Source organism: Amblyomma maculatum, chromosome 3, assembly GCF_055883805.1.
Source record: "Amblyomma maculatum isolate TAMU_Amacu chromosome 3, ASM5588380v1, whole genome shotgun sequence".
NCBI classification, from domain to species: Eukaryota; Metazoa; Arthropoda; class Arachnida; order Ixodida; family Ixodidae; genus Amblyomma; species Amblyomma maculatum.
The window spans coordinates 19,954,298-19,969,560 of NC_139346.1; the positions used below are offsets into that span (position 1 = coordinate 19,954,298).

The 15,263-nt window shown below is 44.5% G+C and overlaps 1 protein-coding gene across 3 annotated transcripts in view; it reads left to right on the top strand.

The window, feature by feature from the left end:
- The window catches only part of LOC146194305 (proline dehydrogenase 1, mitochondrial-like), a 251,848-nt gene that overhangs the window by 142,702 nt on the left and 93,883 nt on the right, over positions 1-15,263 (top strand). For all 3 annotated transcript variants that reach the window (XR_014705865.1, XM_084597343.1, XM_084597344.1), the window contains exon 2: positions 14,540-14,748. Coding sequence is in view for 2 of the 3 variants with exons in the window: in XM_084597343.1 (XP_084453469.1) it covers positions 14,540-14,748 (209 nt within the window). In the remaining variant the exon portion in view is untranslated. The remainder of the gene's footprint in view (positions 1-14,539; positions 14,749-15,263) is intronic.

Sequence of the window (15,263 nt, forward strand, 5' to 3'; positions counted from 1 at the left end):
TTTGCAGGGGTGAAGTGGATGCAGCTAGCACAGAACCGGGTTAACTGGAGAAATATGGGAGGGGCCTTCGCCCTGCAGTGGGTATAGTCAGGCTGATGATGATGATGACAAGGATCAGGAGGTAATACTTGTGAGAATTCCAGCGCCTCAACGACCGCCGGTGCCATGGAGGCGCGCCCTCCTCTCCCGCCTCCTCGCACTGCGGCGGAAACCCAACACGCTCGTTATTGGACCTCTTGGCCCGCGGCCAACTATAGAGTCCGGATTGGATAGTTCGAATACCAGCGTCTTTCTGGCCCCCATAAAAGAAAGCTCTCAGCCGGTGGTTGTGCGAGACCCGTCGAGAACGTTGTGAGTATCGTCGCGTGTAATGCTGCTTGCCTGTAGTGGACGAGGTGGAGTCTCCCTGGCCATTGCTACGCAAAGACAGTCGTGTGGAGCCAGTAATTTTCAGGCCTCGTGGTGCTATTGTTGTGCCATGTACCATGACTGTAAATATTGTATAAATTCACCTTTCATTCACTTCATCTGGTGGACCTGGAGCCTTAATACCTGGACACGGACCAGACTCATGGCATCCTGTCAGCTGAGTTGTCGATTATGCAACCAAGGTGTTGGTCTTGGTGACATAATGTTACTAAACCGTTCTTTATTAGAATGAGAGAAAGAAGATTACTACACAGCATAAAAGAACACTGAACAAGGAATGAGGGGGAGCCTCATTTCGCAAGCCGATCCTACGTTTCGACAAGTAGACTCGTCTTCGTCTGCGCAGCATGGTCATTACTGGTGGGGGTTTAAGCACTGTTTTGCTTCTGAAGAAAAAGAGCCATGGAGGTGGGTGGAGGAGAAGGAAGTAGGGCAAGGGGCTAGTGAAAGAATGTTTCCTCGGTATGAATTTCCTAGCCTTGAATCGATGATCCCGTGGCCTGATAAAGAAAATAAGTAGTGAAAGTTGAAAACCCGAATGCTGCATTCTGCTACGCAACCGTTGCGCATGTAGGGACGAATGCTGCTGCGAATAAAGTGAGTGACTGCTGTTTCACATTCTGCTAGTGCATTGAGCTGTCAAATGGTGACGACAAGGTAGACGCTTGGGAATGTTGGTTAGACATTATCGGTGCAGTGCATTTACTACGAGGACGAGAGGAGAGACAGCGCTGTGTCTGTGTCTCCTCTTGTCCTCGTCGTAAATGCACTGCACCGATAAAGTGGTGACGAGTTTGAAGAATGTTCGAAGCATTCTCTACACAGCATCTAGAAACATCTAAGTTCCGATCTTTAATTAGTCATCAATTAAAATTAGTCATTGATTAATAATTGTCAATGAGTCATTTATGATTGATAATTAGTCATTAATTTAATGCCTAATGCCTAATAAATAAGTCATTAGAACTTTAATTCGGCAATGACTAGTCATTAATAAATTGATTAGCAATTAATTATATTTTAGCATTAGTTATTGAGAATGAATAATTAGATAATTACTCATTATGTGATTTAATTAGTCATTGCTAGTAATTGTCTATATGTCATTGATAATTGGTCATTAATTATCCATTCACTACTCATTAATTAGTCATTAACTGGATATATCGATCATGAGTGATATTTGCCCATAATCTGCACATACCACAATAGTGCCCTGTGATTGGTCGAGACCACCATGACGTCATCCCCACCTCAGCCAATCAGAGCCACCGCAGAAGCTTTACACTTGCTGAAGACAACGATGAGCCATTAAAGAGGTTATGAAATGCCTAAAATGAGGTAAAGCAAATCGGTCGAAAGGTAGGTACTCCCTCACAAGTCAATTCACCGAAAGAAGTTTTCAGCTAGCTTGATTAACACCGGAGATATCGGCGATTAAAAATGGCGCTCCTCCTTTCCCCCCTCAACTCAACACTCGGAGACACCAGAAAAAAACGAAGAAAACAGCTTGGGAACTCCGCCCCACCCAAGAAGCGTCATCGGGTGACGCTCGGTTCTCAGACTTCCGGTTGCCGCGCCTGTTTTCCTGAGTGTTGCCCATGCATTCACTGTCTTTGCCTTTTCCGCCCCGTCTGCGTTTGCATAGCTTTCAACCTTGTCTGGTGTCTTCCTTGGCCTCCGGTTTCTTCAGTTTCTTGACCTCTCGGAATTGTGTGCGACAGCAGCCCGAACGACTCGGGTCATTCGCGAGCACCTACCTGCAGGTGGGCAGGCTGTAGTCCACATACACCGGCGGCCGCCACGGAGGAGCACTTCCCTTCATATTCCTGTCCCATTCAGCACAAATTAGCGGGCACTCCTGCTGAGCATGGCTTTCTACAAGACCCCTTTCTTCTTTCGCCCTGCCGAGGTCAGTCTTCTGCAGTTTGACCAACAGCGGCCGGTCTTCTCGTGGAGTTGATGCGATAGCATCGACTCTGTGTGGATGCTGGCAGACGATCGAGCGTGCGAGTTGCACACGTGCAAACATGTCTAAGGTAGTCCTGATTCTATTAGCAATTACCTTAGTAAATACCTTATATGTAACAGACAGTAAGCTGATTGGCCTAATTTTTAAGGTCCTTAGAGTCCCCTTTCTTATGAATGAGGATAATGTTTGCATTCTTTCATGGTTCCGTTATTGTCGATGACACCAGGCACTGCATATACAGGGTGGCCAGTTTTTCTAGCACGATATCCCCCCCGTCCTTCAACAAATCATCTGATCCTCTCCAGCTGATTTCCCCCCTTTTCATAGTTTCTAATGCTTTCTTGACTTCGTCCTTCGTCACTGGTGGAATGTCTGACTGCTTTTCCCTACCGCGAATCTCATTACGGTCCTGGCTACTTTGGCTACTGTCGAGTCGGCTACTTTGACTAGACTGCAATCAAGCGAAGGATCAAGCAGGTTTTCGGAAACGGTACTCTCAGTCAGTTCAGTTCAGGCGTTCAGTCGTGTCCGACTCTTCGTGACCCTATGGACCATGTCACGCCACTCTTTCCGGTCTCTCACTATCTTCTTAACATCACATAGCTTCATCTGCAATGCCTCGAGAATGCCATCTAACCATCGCGTTCGCTGCCTACCCCTTCTCCGGCGACCCTCAACCTTTCCCAACATCAAATCTTTCTCCAGCGACTCCTCTCTTCTCATCAGATGACCAAAGTAGCTGAGCTTTAACTTTAGAATTTGACCCTCCAATGAGCAGTCAGGGTTTATGGTCGACAATATCGACTGATTTGATCTTCTGGCAGTCCAAGGAACTCTTAAGAGTCTTCGCCAGCACCACAATTCAAACGCGTCAATTCTTCGGCGGTCAGCCTTTTTCACAGTCCAACTCTCGCATCCATACATCACAACTGGAAAGACCATAGCACGGGTTATACGGATCTTGGTTGGCAGACTAATGTCTCTGCTCTTTACTAGGCGGTCAAGGCTAACCATTGCTCTCTTTCCCAGAAGCAGGCGTCTCCTAATTTCATGGCTGCAGTCTCCTTCCGAGGTAATCTTGGCGCCCAAGAACAGAAAATCTGTCACAGCTTCCACTTCTTGTCCATTGATGCTCCAGGACTTGATAGGGCAAGACGCCATGATCTTCGTCTTTTTAATGTTCAGTTTAAGCCCAAACTTCTCACTCTCTTCTTGTACGCGCATCAGAAGTCTCTTGAGTTCCACTTCACTTTCTGCCATTAAAGTGGTATCATCCGCATATCTAAGGTTGTTGATACGTTTTCCAGCAATCTTCACTCCAGCTGAAGACTCGTCCAGACCGGCCTTCCTCATGATGCACTCTGCATATAGGTTAAATAGGCAGGGCGACAGTATGCAGCCTTGCCTCACCCCTTTCTCAATCGGAAACCAATCAGTAAGACCATGCCCAGTTCTGACTGTGGCCTCTTGCCCTTCATACAGGTTCCTGAGGAGACAGATGAGGTGAATTGGAACTCCCATCTCTCGGAGAGCTTGCCACAATCTGCTGTGATCTACGCAGTCAAACGCTTTCGCATAATCAATAAAGCAGAAGTAAATGGGTTTCTGGAACTCTCTTGCTTTTTCCATGATCCAGCGAAGGTTGGCAATTTGGTCTCTAGTTCCTCTGCCCTTGCGAAACCCAGCTTGCACGTCCGGAAGCTCCCGATCCACATACTGCTGCAGCCTACCTTGCAGGATTTTTAACATCACCTTGCTAGCATGCGAAATAAGCGCGATCGTGCGGTAGTTGGAACAATCTTTGGCACTGCCTTTCTTTGGAATGGGGATGTAAACTGACCTCCTCCAATCCTGTGGCCACTGCAGGGTTGTCCAAATCTTTTGACATAATGTATGCAGTGTGTTAACAGCGTCGTGGTTGAGGTTTTGAAGCAACTCAGCTGGAATACCATCAATTCCGCTTGCTTTGTTCTTAGCAAGGCTGGCTAAGGCCCATTCAACTTCACTCTTCAGGATGCCCGGCTCGAGATCAGTAATCACAACCGTCCTATGTTGGGATTGCACATCCGGGTCCTTCTTGTACAGTTCTTCTGTGTATTCCTGCCACCTCTTCTTTATCTCTGAGGCTTCAGTGAGGTCCTTGCCTCGTTTGTCCTTTATCACGCCCAGCTTAGCACAGAAGAAGGTTGGCAATTTGGTCTCTAGTTCCTCTGCCCTTGCGAAACGGTACTCTACTATCTATCATATCCATACCATCAACAAGGTGATAGGAAAATGCTCGGAATATAACCAGCCCTTATACATAGCATTCATTGATTACGAAAAAGCATTTGACTCAGTTGAAACCTCGGCAGTGATGCAGGCATTGCGAAATCATAGGGTAGACGAGCCGTACGTGAAAGTGTTGTAAGATATATATATAGTGGCTGCACAGCAACCATAGTTCTGCATAAAGAAAGTAACAAAATTCCCATAAAGAAAGGAGTTAGGCAAGGAGACACAATCTCCCCAGTACTATCCACAGCTTGCTTAGAGGAAGTATTCAGAGACCTGGAATGGGAGCAGTTAGGGATAAGGGTAGATGGAGAATACCTCAGTAATCTGCGATTTGCTGATGACATTGCCTTGCTAAGCAACTCGGGGGATGAACTGCAAATAATGATTGATGACCTAGACAGGAAAAGTAGAAAGGTTGGCTTGAAAATCAATATGCAGAAGACTAAAGTAATGTTCAACAGCCTCGGGAAGGAACAGCAGTTTACATTAGGTAGCGAAGTACTGGAAGTAGATGGCGAATATGTCTACTTAGGACAGGTAGTAACTGCAGATCCAGACGATGAAAAGGAAATAACAAGAAGATTGGAATGGAGCGCATTTGGCAAGCACTCGCAGATTATGACTAGCAGCTTACCGGTATCGCTCAAGAGGAAAGTATACAACAGTTGCATCTTACTTGTACTCACCTATGGGGCTGAAATGTGGAGGCTAACCAAGAGAGTTCTGCTTAAATTGAGGACAATCCAGAGGGCTATGCAACGAAAAATGGTAGGGGTAACATTAAGAGATAGGAAGCGTGCAGAGTGGGTCAGAGAAATAACTCAAGTTACCGACATTCTAGTGGAAATTAAGAAGAAGAAATGGACATGGGCAGGACATGTAGTGTGAAGAGAGGATAACCGATGGTCGCTTAGGGTAACGAACTGGATTCCAAGGGAAGGAAAGCGTAGCAGGGGGCGGCAGAAAGTTAGGTGGACGGATGAGGTCAAGAAGTTCGCAGGGGTCAAGTGTATGCAGCTAGCACAGAACCGGGTTAATTGGAAAAATACAGGAAAGGCCTTCGCCCTGCAGTGGGTATAGTCAGGCTGATGATGATGATGAAACATGTCATTTTTAGCCAGGAGTGCTCTAATTATGGTTGGCGAGAGGCATCTGTTGTGGTACATAATGAATGGAATGTATACACGTGTCACCGACGAGAACACGGATTGATGATTGCTACAGAGTTCGGATTACAGGTGTGCACGAATCATTCTTCCACAAATCTTAAGAAAAGGGTAGTGTAGTGCTTTTTTTTAAAGTGCATGTCGTTTAGGATGTGCGAATCCGTAATGTGCGCACGTGTTTTATCTTATATGTGTATGCATCATCCAAGCCAGAATCGATGGCGCAAAACATCAGCAAAGCAGCTCAGCACAAGTAGTTCGGCAGCGCAGGTTGTCACTGATTTCTGCAGCTACATGCAAGAATCGCACGCAGGAGCATGCGAGTGGCTGCGCTAGAGACAGCGAAGTTGGCGATTCTAAAACGCTGTCCGCCGTGGCATCAGTGCAAAAGAAACAAGGCCTAGCGATGACCAGGGAGCAGCGCATGACGGGTGTGCCGTCGTCCGCAGCGCTCGCGGGTGACATTCGTGTGCGTAACCTGGTGGCGTCCGGTGCTGCATGCACTTAAGTGGTGTGAATTTGTGTACTTTCACAATGAAGCTGAGGGCAGACCTTTTTTGACGCATGTTCCGATTAATTATCAACACGCCGCACAAATGGTCGATTTTGCAAAAACGAGATGGGATTACAATACGCTGCTGCATCGTCGGTTGGTGCACGAAGCTTGATGCTGCCTTTTTAATCACTTTTTAATCGGTATGGTGTTGAATCGGACCAGCTCGTGCTTTTTTCGCTCTCCTGCACCGACGCGCACTTTCAGTCGGACGCCACCACCTTCTCGGTTAACATCGCGAACTGAAGCGTCAAGCTCGGTTTCACGCATGCAGTGCATGCTGCAGTCGAGCAGACGACTTTCGCAGCTACCGGTAGTGTGTCTGTGACATAGTGGGCATTGTGGCTGCAGCCAATGGCAGCCTGTCGTGACCTGCCACTCTTGGTACTTGTGACGTAGGAACTCACCGCAGAATAGTTCCAAATCTCGCCGCCATGTGAGAACCAAGCAGCCCGTGAATTTCAAAAAATTCAGTTTTTAAAAATTAATAATAAATCACTGCCTTTGTTGCAAGGAGCTGTACTTTGGTGGAACGCTTGGAAGCATTGGTTATACACATTCAAAATGTTTGTCAATGACCTTTGTAGCCATTTCCTTTAAAGGCTCTCGCCTTAAAAGCGGCAGCAGCAGAAAAAATTACAATGTGAGGTGAATGATGAGTACACCATTCTTTGTCAGACGAGGCAGCCTACCACTGGAGGTCCAGCAATGCAGCCTGCATTGCTTTGCGAGCAGACGGCGTGTGTCAGCATTAGGGACAGAGCACTTTTAGTGTCCATTTTTATTTGGCGCAATAGAAAGCTTCCTTTCTCGAGTAGGGGATTCTGTTGTGGTTTTGGTGAAACTTTGCTGAAAAGTTTACAGGTAATTTCTCGATCAGTGCATTCGCACCCGATTTTATGTAGACCAATGCTGAAAATTATGGTCAGTGACTGTGATGACGACTGCGAATCGACAAAGGTAACGCACCGAAATGTAATATAAGTAAGTAATTGGACATTTCTTTTAATGTAGAATTGCGTAGGTTCCACAGCCAAGGCTGCTACAGCACAGTAACGAACGCCTCGCCGACAAAAGCTTGAGTGGGCCTTCATCCAAGCAGTCAAAACTGTACAGTATTGCCGTCTAGTGTCAAACGTTAAGAGCACATTATAGGCGTTGAGAAGTGGGTGGTTTTTACTGACTGCTGCACTGGTGAGAGCACAAACTTGAGGCAAGGAGAAAAATTAGTGATGTTTGCCTGAGATGTGGTCACATGCTGTACTGCACTGGTATAATGGCATCGTTTCGCTGAAAAGGGTCAGCTCAGCCAGTTTTATGCGATTTTCAGTGTTGAAGAACAGCCAGTGCTGTCGAGATAAAGCCTCATTTCTTGGATATTGTAGTGCTCGGTCTACACTATATGAGCCAAGATATAATCTGTGGGATTTCGCGGTGTCGATGGGGCAGCCCATATTGCCCTCTACGACATACATGCCGTCTTCGCAGCGTATAAAACTTGGCGCTCTGCTAACTTCGCCTGGAGCGTCATCCCCGCATGAGATCTGTTCAAAACACGCGGAGATGTATTGGCGCTAAGCATCGTGACGGACTGTAATGGTCAGCAGATTTTAGCATGCTTTCCTCTTTTCTAACGGTGGCTCGCAAAGAATCTGCCTTGCAGCCACTCCGTATGAACGCACCTGCATGGCATTCCTGACTGGACCTCACTGGAAGGTTGATCTGTCCCATCCTCAGACGAGCTTTGGGACAGTGTGTGATACGGTTACGCCACACAACCCATCGATAAAGCAGTGCTAGGCAGGTGCCATATTTTACTTGCACCGCCGGAGGTATGCGGGGCCTTTAAGGGATTACGGGAACCATTGTGGCCCTGATGTTGAATTATCGGCCGCGAGGGGATTGATCCATGAGATGCGGGGGCAATTCTGATGTAATACCACTCAAAGGGTGAGACGTCGCCTCATCCCAACAATCAAGAGCTGTGACCCCGGTGCGATAAGTTGTCACCGCAGCGGGTTTGGGTGATAGGAGACAAACACAAGTTGCCTACTCGAAGTGGGGTTTATTGCGCCCCAGTAATTATACAGCGGCAAGATAACAATTAAAAACAACCGACATAGCGAGGGAACGTCCCGCCAGTGTACGGGGGTGCAAAAAAAAAAATCACAAGAAGGGGAGAGAAATAACGTAGCTTTACTGCCCGCTGCGGTCGATCATGTACGATGGCCAGGCGGTTCGATGATGGCGGAGGTCTCCTTGGGCATGCGTGCTCGTCTACCCGGCAAAAAATCCCGGTGGTGGTGAGGAGGTCTCTCCGTTTATGCGAGGGAATAGCAGCTTCTACTGCTTCTTCGCCACGGGGGTGCCAAAACGTGCCCTCCCTCTTGAATGGAATCCATGTGCGTCTACACTGCATTCAGGCGAGCTGTGCCACCATTCAAGTGCACCATAATTTATTTTCAAAATTTACCAGCCTCTGGATCTCTAAATATCTAAATTTGCCCATCACAGTATGCTTTATTTATTTATTTACTCCTCAAAGGTCTCCTGTCAGACATTACATGAAGGAGTGGGCGTTACAGGGCAAACAAGTATAACAAAAAATTACAAGGGTTCAACGCTGCTGAACCAAATATTGAGCGAAAGCATTAGCTGCGGGTGACCGAGCGTTCTTATTTTCTTTTCCTTCTTCCTCAGCCCACATATAAAGCCCCGCTTTAACCAAGTCGTATGAAGGTGCCTTAGTGGCCTATAGAGGTAACCTGAATGCCAGGGTCCATAGCAGGCTGATTCTGACATAACCGTACCATGTGAAGCAAGAGACCCAAGTTGGCAGCTCCTGCCAGCTTGGGGTTGTCTACGGGGGTCGTCTAAAGGTCAAAGGTCAAACGTGGTTACCGCCGGGACCACGCTGATGGCTTGAAAGTGCAAGTAGTATTGCTTTCGCAATAAAACTCACAATGCAGTGTTTGCGATTAGCTGCTTAGATATTTTGGGGTCGATGATTGTGGTGACTTCGGTGGGCAGCCCATTCCAGCCCTGTGCTGTGTGTAGGAAAAATGACTGCTGAAAAGTATTAGCATACACCTCTGGGATTCAGTGGGCTCTTTTTATCTTTTTATGTATGGGTTATCAGAGAGCAAAGAATGGAAATATGTATGAAAAAGGTTAAGGCGCGCAATTCTATGCCGTGAGGCTAGACAGAATAAGTTATTTGTGCTTTTAGTGCTGAGATACTCAAATAATAGGAATAATTCACAAAATAATCGTATTTATATATTGTGTACTGATTAATGGAAGATAGGAGTTGCTCGTGTTGCTCTGTTCTTAACTGATTTGAGGACGTTAGGCTATTTTGGTATGGACAAAGATAGCGTTAGCACACTCTAGTTTAGGATGCACAAATGTTTGGAAAGTGAGGTAATAGAGAGAAAAGCGAGAGCATGGTTACGTGGTATATAACCTAGAGCGCGGTTAGCAGAATTTATAAAAATAAATAAATAAATAAAATAAATTATCTGGTTGACATGCTGCATCCATGTTAGGTTACATGAAATATGTACGCCAAGGCATTTCACGGATTCAGTTTTTGCAGTCAGATGTTTTTGATATTGTAATTAGGAGCAACACACATGCGACGACGATGAATGGTCAGGTGGACAAGTTTAAAGACATTTAATGACATGAGCCAAGTGTTACACCAGTCCTGTATGCGACAAAGGCCCCTTTGTAATGCGAGACAGTCAGTGGAGTTTGTTATTGCTCGGTAAATGACCTAGTTGTCTGCGAAGAGGTGGATTGGGGAGAAATATTATAAGGCATGTCATTAATGTATATTAATAAAAGGAGAGGCCCAAGCACGGTACCTAGTGGTACACCAGAAAGCACGGTTGTTAAGGAGAAAGAGTATGAGTTAGCATGCAGGAACTGTTGACAGTTAGCTAAATATCTCCGAATTCAGCTCAGAATGCACAGATGAATGTTAAGACGCGATAACTTTATCAAAAGACAGCAATGGCAAACCTTATCAAATGCTTTTTCAAAACCTAAAAATACTGCTTCAGTTGGGATGATGCTATCTAGGTTTAAATTTAGGCCATGCAGGGAAAGAGCAAGCTGAGTGTCTCAAGAATGGTTTTAATGGAAACCATGTTGACTTGGGTTTTAAAATTTACGCACGTTAAAAACTTAGCAATCTACAAATATAAAATATGTTCCATTGTTTCACAAGAGACGCTTATTATTGAAATCGGGTGGTATAGTTACTCGGTGATGAACCTTGCCCACCTGCCAGTCACTTGGGATTGAACCGTTGTTGAGTGAATCCTGAAAAATGAGTGACAAAAACAAGCTACTTGTATATTTAATATTTTTCAGAACTTAGATGTTAATATTGTCTATACTGTTTCAGAGATTCGATGACTTTAACAATGCCCATGTGATGAAATGTGACATTTTACATGAGTGTAGGCATAAGGTATGGTGGTTCATTAGTGAAAACAAGTAATGTTCTATTCAGAACATCTATGACCTCATTCTGAGGAAGTTCAGAGCTGTGAAGAAGTGAAATGTGATATATTTGACTAGGGCTATTGGCCTTCCAAAAGTGTTTTGAGTTATTTGGCAGCATAGAGGGTAAAGTGATAGAAAAAAAGAAATTAAAGTTTAGCTTCAGCAGTTGACCTGTCATACTTTTTCAAGACTGTGTAGTATTTTTGCCATGTCGTTGGGGAGTTAGATCATTTAGCTGAATGAAAAAGGCATTTTTTTCTTGTTATGTAGTCATTTGAGGGATGCGCTAACCCATGGTGTTGTTACTTTTTCTGCTGTTGTAATCGTGGGGATGTAAATGTGCACAACCAGATGCATCTCTGCTTTTAAAAGTAGCCAGTTTGTCTCAACAGAATTGAAGGAAACATTAGCAGCTAAGGTGACGAAATAGTCTGATGATTCTCTGTTCATGCTGACATAGTCCCCTCTCTCATTTAAAGTAAGCATCTTTTTATTTTTTTGTTTCTTTCGTGCATTGCAATGAAAGGTAGTGTGTACTGCTAAACGATCACTCAAACCACGGAGCAGGGTGATAGGAGTAAAGTAATCTTGGTGAGTGTTTAACACAAGATCTAGAATGTTGGACGAGTGATCAGTAACACGTGTGGGATCAGTTACAAGTTGCACAAGTTGCTTAAAGCCAAATGTTATACAAGCATTCAAGAAATCACTGGCAGCATTGTTTTTGGATAATGAGAAGGCAGGGTTAGACCTATATATGGTGTAGAAAATCGAAGCCACCACAGAGAAAAACAGGACTGTTTGAATATGTTTGCATTGACATGTTTAAGGCTTCATGAAGTAAAAGTGTGAAAGAACTTTCAGTGTTAGGGGGCCGATAGCAAATACCTATGAGAGAGTGTGTGGGTATATTGTAAATGAGAAATTGGCAATGCCATAAGCAAATAACCAAGTGATGGGTAACTGGTGCGAAGTTATGCCTGTGTAGCACACATCTCAAGTTTTCAGGAAGATTCCCACTGTGAATAATTTGTGTTCGATGTTTTCTTTGAACCTTTCCTTAACATCGCTCTGTTGACTTATTTTACTGAAATGCATGCTAGTATGGTTAAATTAATTTTAATTTATCCAGAAAGTCTGAAAGTCTACAATAAAGAACACGTTCTATAATTTCTGAAAAAGAACAAAGCACAGATATCGGGAACTGTTAAAATTATTTTTGGCACCACCTTTATGTATAGCAGTTACTCTGGTCATTTTAAGTTCACCTGGGAATAATCCCTCTCAGAGCACGCGGTTACAAACATGGCTAAGGGGTTGCACGATCATGAATGCAACCTCGTTAATTGGTTCAACCTTAATTTCATCCAAGCCTGCTGCCCTACTGTTATTGGGAGAGTTAATATTTTTTGTTTCCGTTCATTGATAGGTTTTAAACAATGCTATCTGTCACTCATGTCTCTACATAAGCTGGATCACACTCTGGTATTGTGGGTTCCTTTGTTCTGTTCGAAGACAGAAATTATTCATTCCTGGCAGTTCCGAGGGTCACTCCATCAAGTCAGTTCCTCCGGCAGCATATCAGTGCGGCCTTTCTTCTTGTAAGCATTCCATAATTTTGGTTGACCATATATATTGTCAATCTTATGTAAATATTAAACATTTCTTGCCTTTCTTATGCCTGAGTTCAGTTTGTTACATAATTGTTTACACTCCTGAAGTTTGCAATGTCTTTGGTTTTCAAAAATGTTTGAACAACTTTTTATGTTTTTGAATATCATTGTAAAGTGCCATAGATATCCAAGGCTTCCGCACCTTTTTATGCTTTTCCCAAACATGATATGGCAATACACGATCATAGAGATCGATAATTAGTCTGTAAAAGCGAGTGAAAGAAGATGCTGCATCATTGTCATCAGTAACCTCTAGCCAGTCACTTTCCACTAGAAGGAATTTAAATGCATCTGTAGTAGTCTCATTAATTTCCCTCGTTTTAAACACTGGTTGCGATAGATGACGAGAAGTGTGACAGTCTAAGATACAAAATGTAGGCTGATAATCGCTTACGTCAACAGTTCAAACACCAGAGTGAAGCTTTTGACCTGTACTAGCAAAACAAGCATCAGTTTGCATTTTTTATATATGAAGTGGTTCCTGTGGCAGAGCTAATAAGGCTTTCAAGTCCATATGACAACATAGTTGAAAGGAATTCACATTGTGCATGACCGATATGCAATAAATCAATATTAGTATCTCCAATTATTACAACATTTAACTACCAGTTAGACACTAATGTAAGTGCATATTCAGTTTGTCTTAAAGAACACTGTATATTTCCAGTGAGAGGCCTATATACAAAATTAATAACCATATCGTTATACCTGGCTGTGACTGTCTTGCAGTCACACATGATCACAGAGTGTTCAGATGCAAAACTTAATTGTAAACCATGTAACACCTTAATGAGGGAAGAGAGTTTCCATCTCTTGCCACCTGCTGGCCATGACAGGCAACACTCTGTCACTGCCCGCTTTGCAGTATGATAAGGAACCAGGGCCCTTTTCATTGCCCACATAAACGTGTACAATGAGCAGTTTACAAGCTTCCTCTGCCATATTTTAGGCAGGGGTCACTCTCCTTTGATCACTGTCCAAATCAGAGTATTTCCATCTAAAAGAGCTGGCAAGGTTGCAGTAAAGAAAACAATAAAGTGGGCAGACCATTAGTGCACACGGATATTTTATTTCATAAAAGAAGAAAGAAAGAAGAAAGTTAGCCATTATTATTGATAGTAAATAAATCGCTTTCCTTGATGATACTTGATGTGATAGTTTTTTTTTTCTTAAGGCTTTCTTTCTAGGGATTTCGCAGTTGTTCTACAATCATTTTGTGGGGGTTTGTGTTGCCTGATGAGGTTTCATGAAGCATAGTAAAACTGACATTCGAGCTAGCTGGTAAAGCATCTTGGAAAATTACAAGTGCCACAAGCTCTGAAGTGGTTGGGTCATGCGATAGCTATGTAGTCGCAAGTTGGTGTTTCCTTGTTCCTGTCAGCACTGTTTTCCATCTGAAAGTTACTACAGATGTACTTGCTGAGCTTTCAGTTTGGTATACCTCTCTTTGTGCGAATTTCCTGTCAAAAGCACTAGGCTGGCCACGGGGGTAAAACTACACCCCTGTTAGTAGAGCTGCCTGAATCGGTTGAGCAGTTTTCAAAAAATTAACTAGGCTGGAAGAGCAAGGGCAACTCCATTCATGTTATCACTGAAGCCTGAGTGATTTTCGTGGCTTGATTTGAGTTCCATTGGTATTGCTCAGGATTTGGGAATGCAGCATAGAATTTTTTGTTTCCGTGGCGCATGTTGGGCTGCAGCCACTTCTCGCACAGGGAGACTAAATTTAATTTAAGCATTTTACAAATAATGTGGCTGCAGTCGATCGTGCAGCGCAGTTATAAAAGTGAAAGTATGTGTTCGAGACGAAACTGCGGGAGGGAGCGGTGTTCAGAAGCCCTTCAAGCACCCAGCCCTAGAGAAGGATTTTCCCCTCCTCTTTGCCTTCTTGGGACAATGTGGGTACATTCTTTAAACAAGTGCGATCTGCAGCTGTGACATGTGTAATTTGCAGCTGATGCGGCTGGGGCAGCGCTTGCTGGGCCGGCGGCTGTTCCGAGCCCTGATGCGGAGCACCTTCTATGGCCACTTCGTGGGTGGCGAATCAGCGACGGCCATCCAGCCGCTGCTGGAACGCCTGCGCTCCTTCGGCGTCAAGTCCATACTGGATTATAGTGCTGAGGAGGACCTCTCTGAGCAGGAGGCCAAGGAGGCCGAGATGGCGTACGTATTCCACGGTCGCAGCTGCTCATTTTGCGAGCTAAGAAAGCTTTGCCGGATTTTAGCAATGTTATAAGTGGACCTGGACACCCTCATGAGAGCATCCTTCCCCTCAGTTCATGAGGGATTCACTCAGTGAGGTGAGGGAGGAAATGATGCGTGGACTAAGGGCAGTAGTATGGCACAGAGCTCACAGCCTGCCCTGGTCTGTCATTGAGTTTGCCATATGGGCTGTGCTTGATTGCAAAACTCGCATGCACGATGACTAAATGAAAACAACTCAGTAACTATAGCCTCCTCTTAATGGCACAAATGCATTCCACCACTTTCAGCTGTTCTCTCGACCGAGCCTTTTCTTTGTTCGTATAGCTTGATGTTTCTACCTCACCTGTTTTTTTGTGTGCGTGTGTGTGTCTGTGTGTGTGTGTGTGCACACATGCACGTGCTCCCATTGCTTCTAAACTGAAATATTTCACAGCCGCAGTATCTACACTTTTTGCTTTTTTCTTCATGCGTCA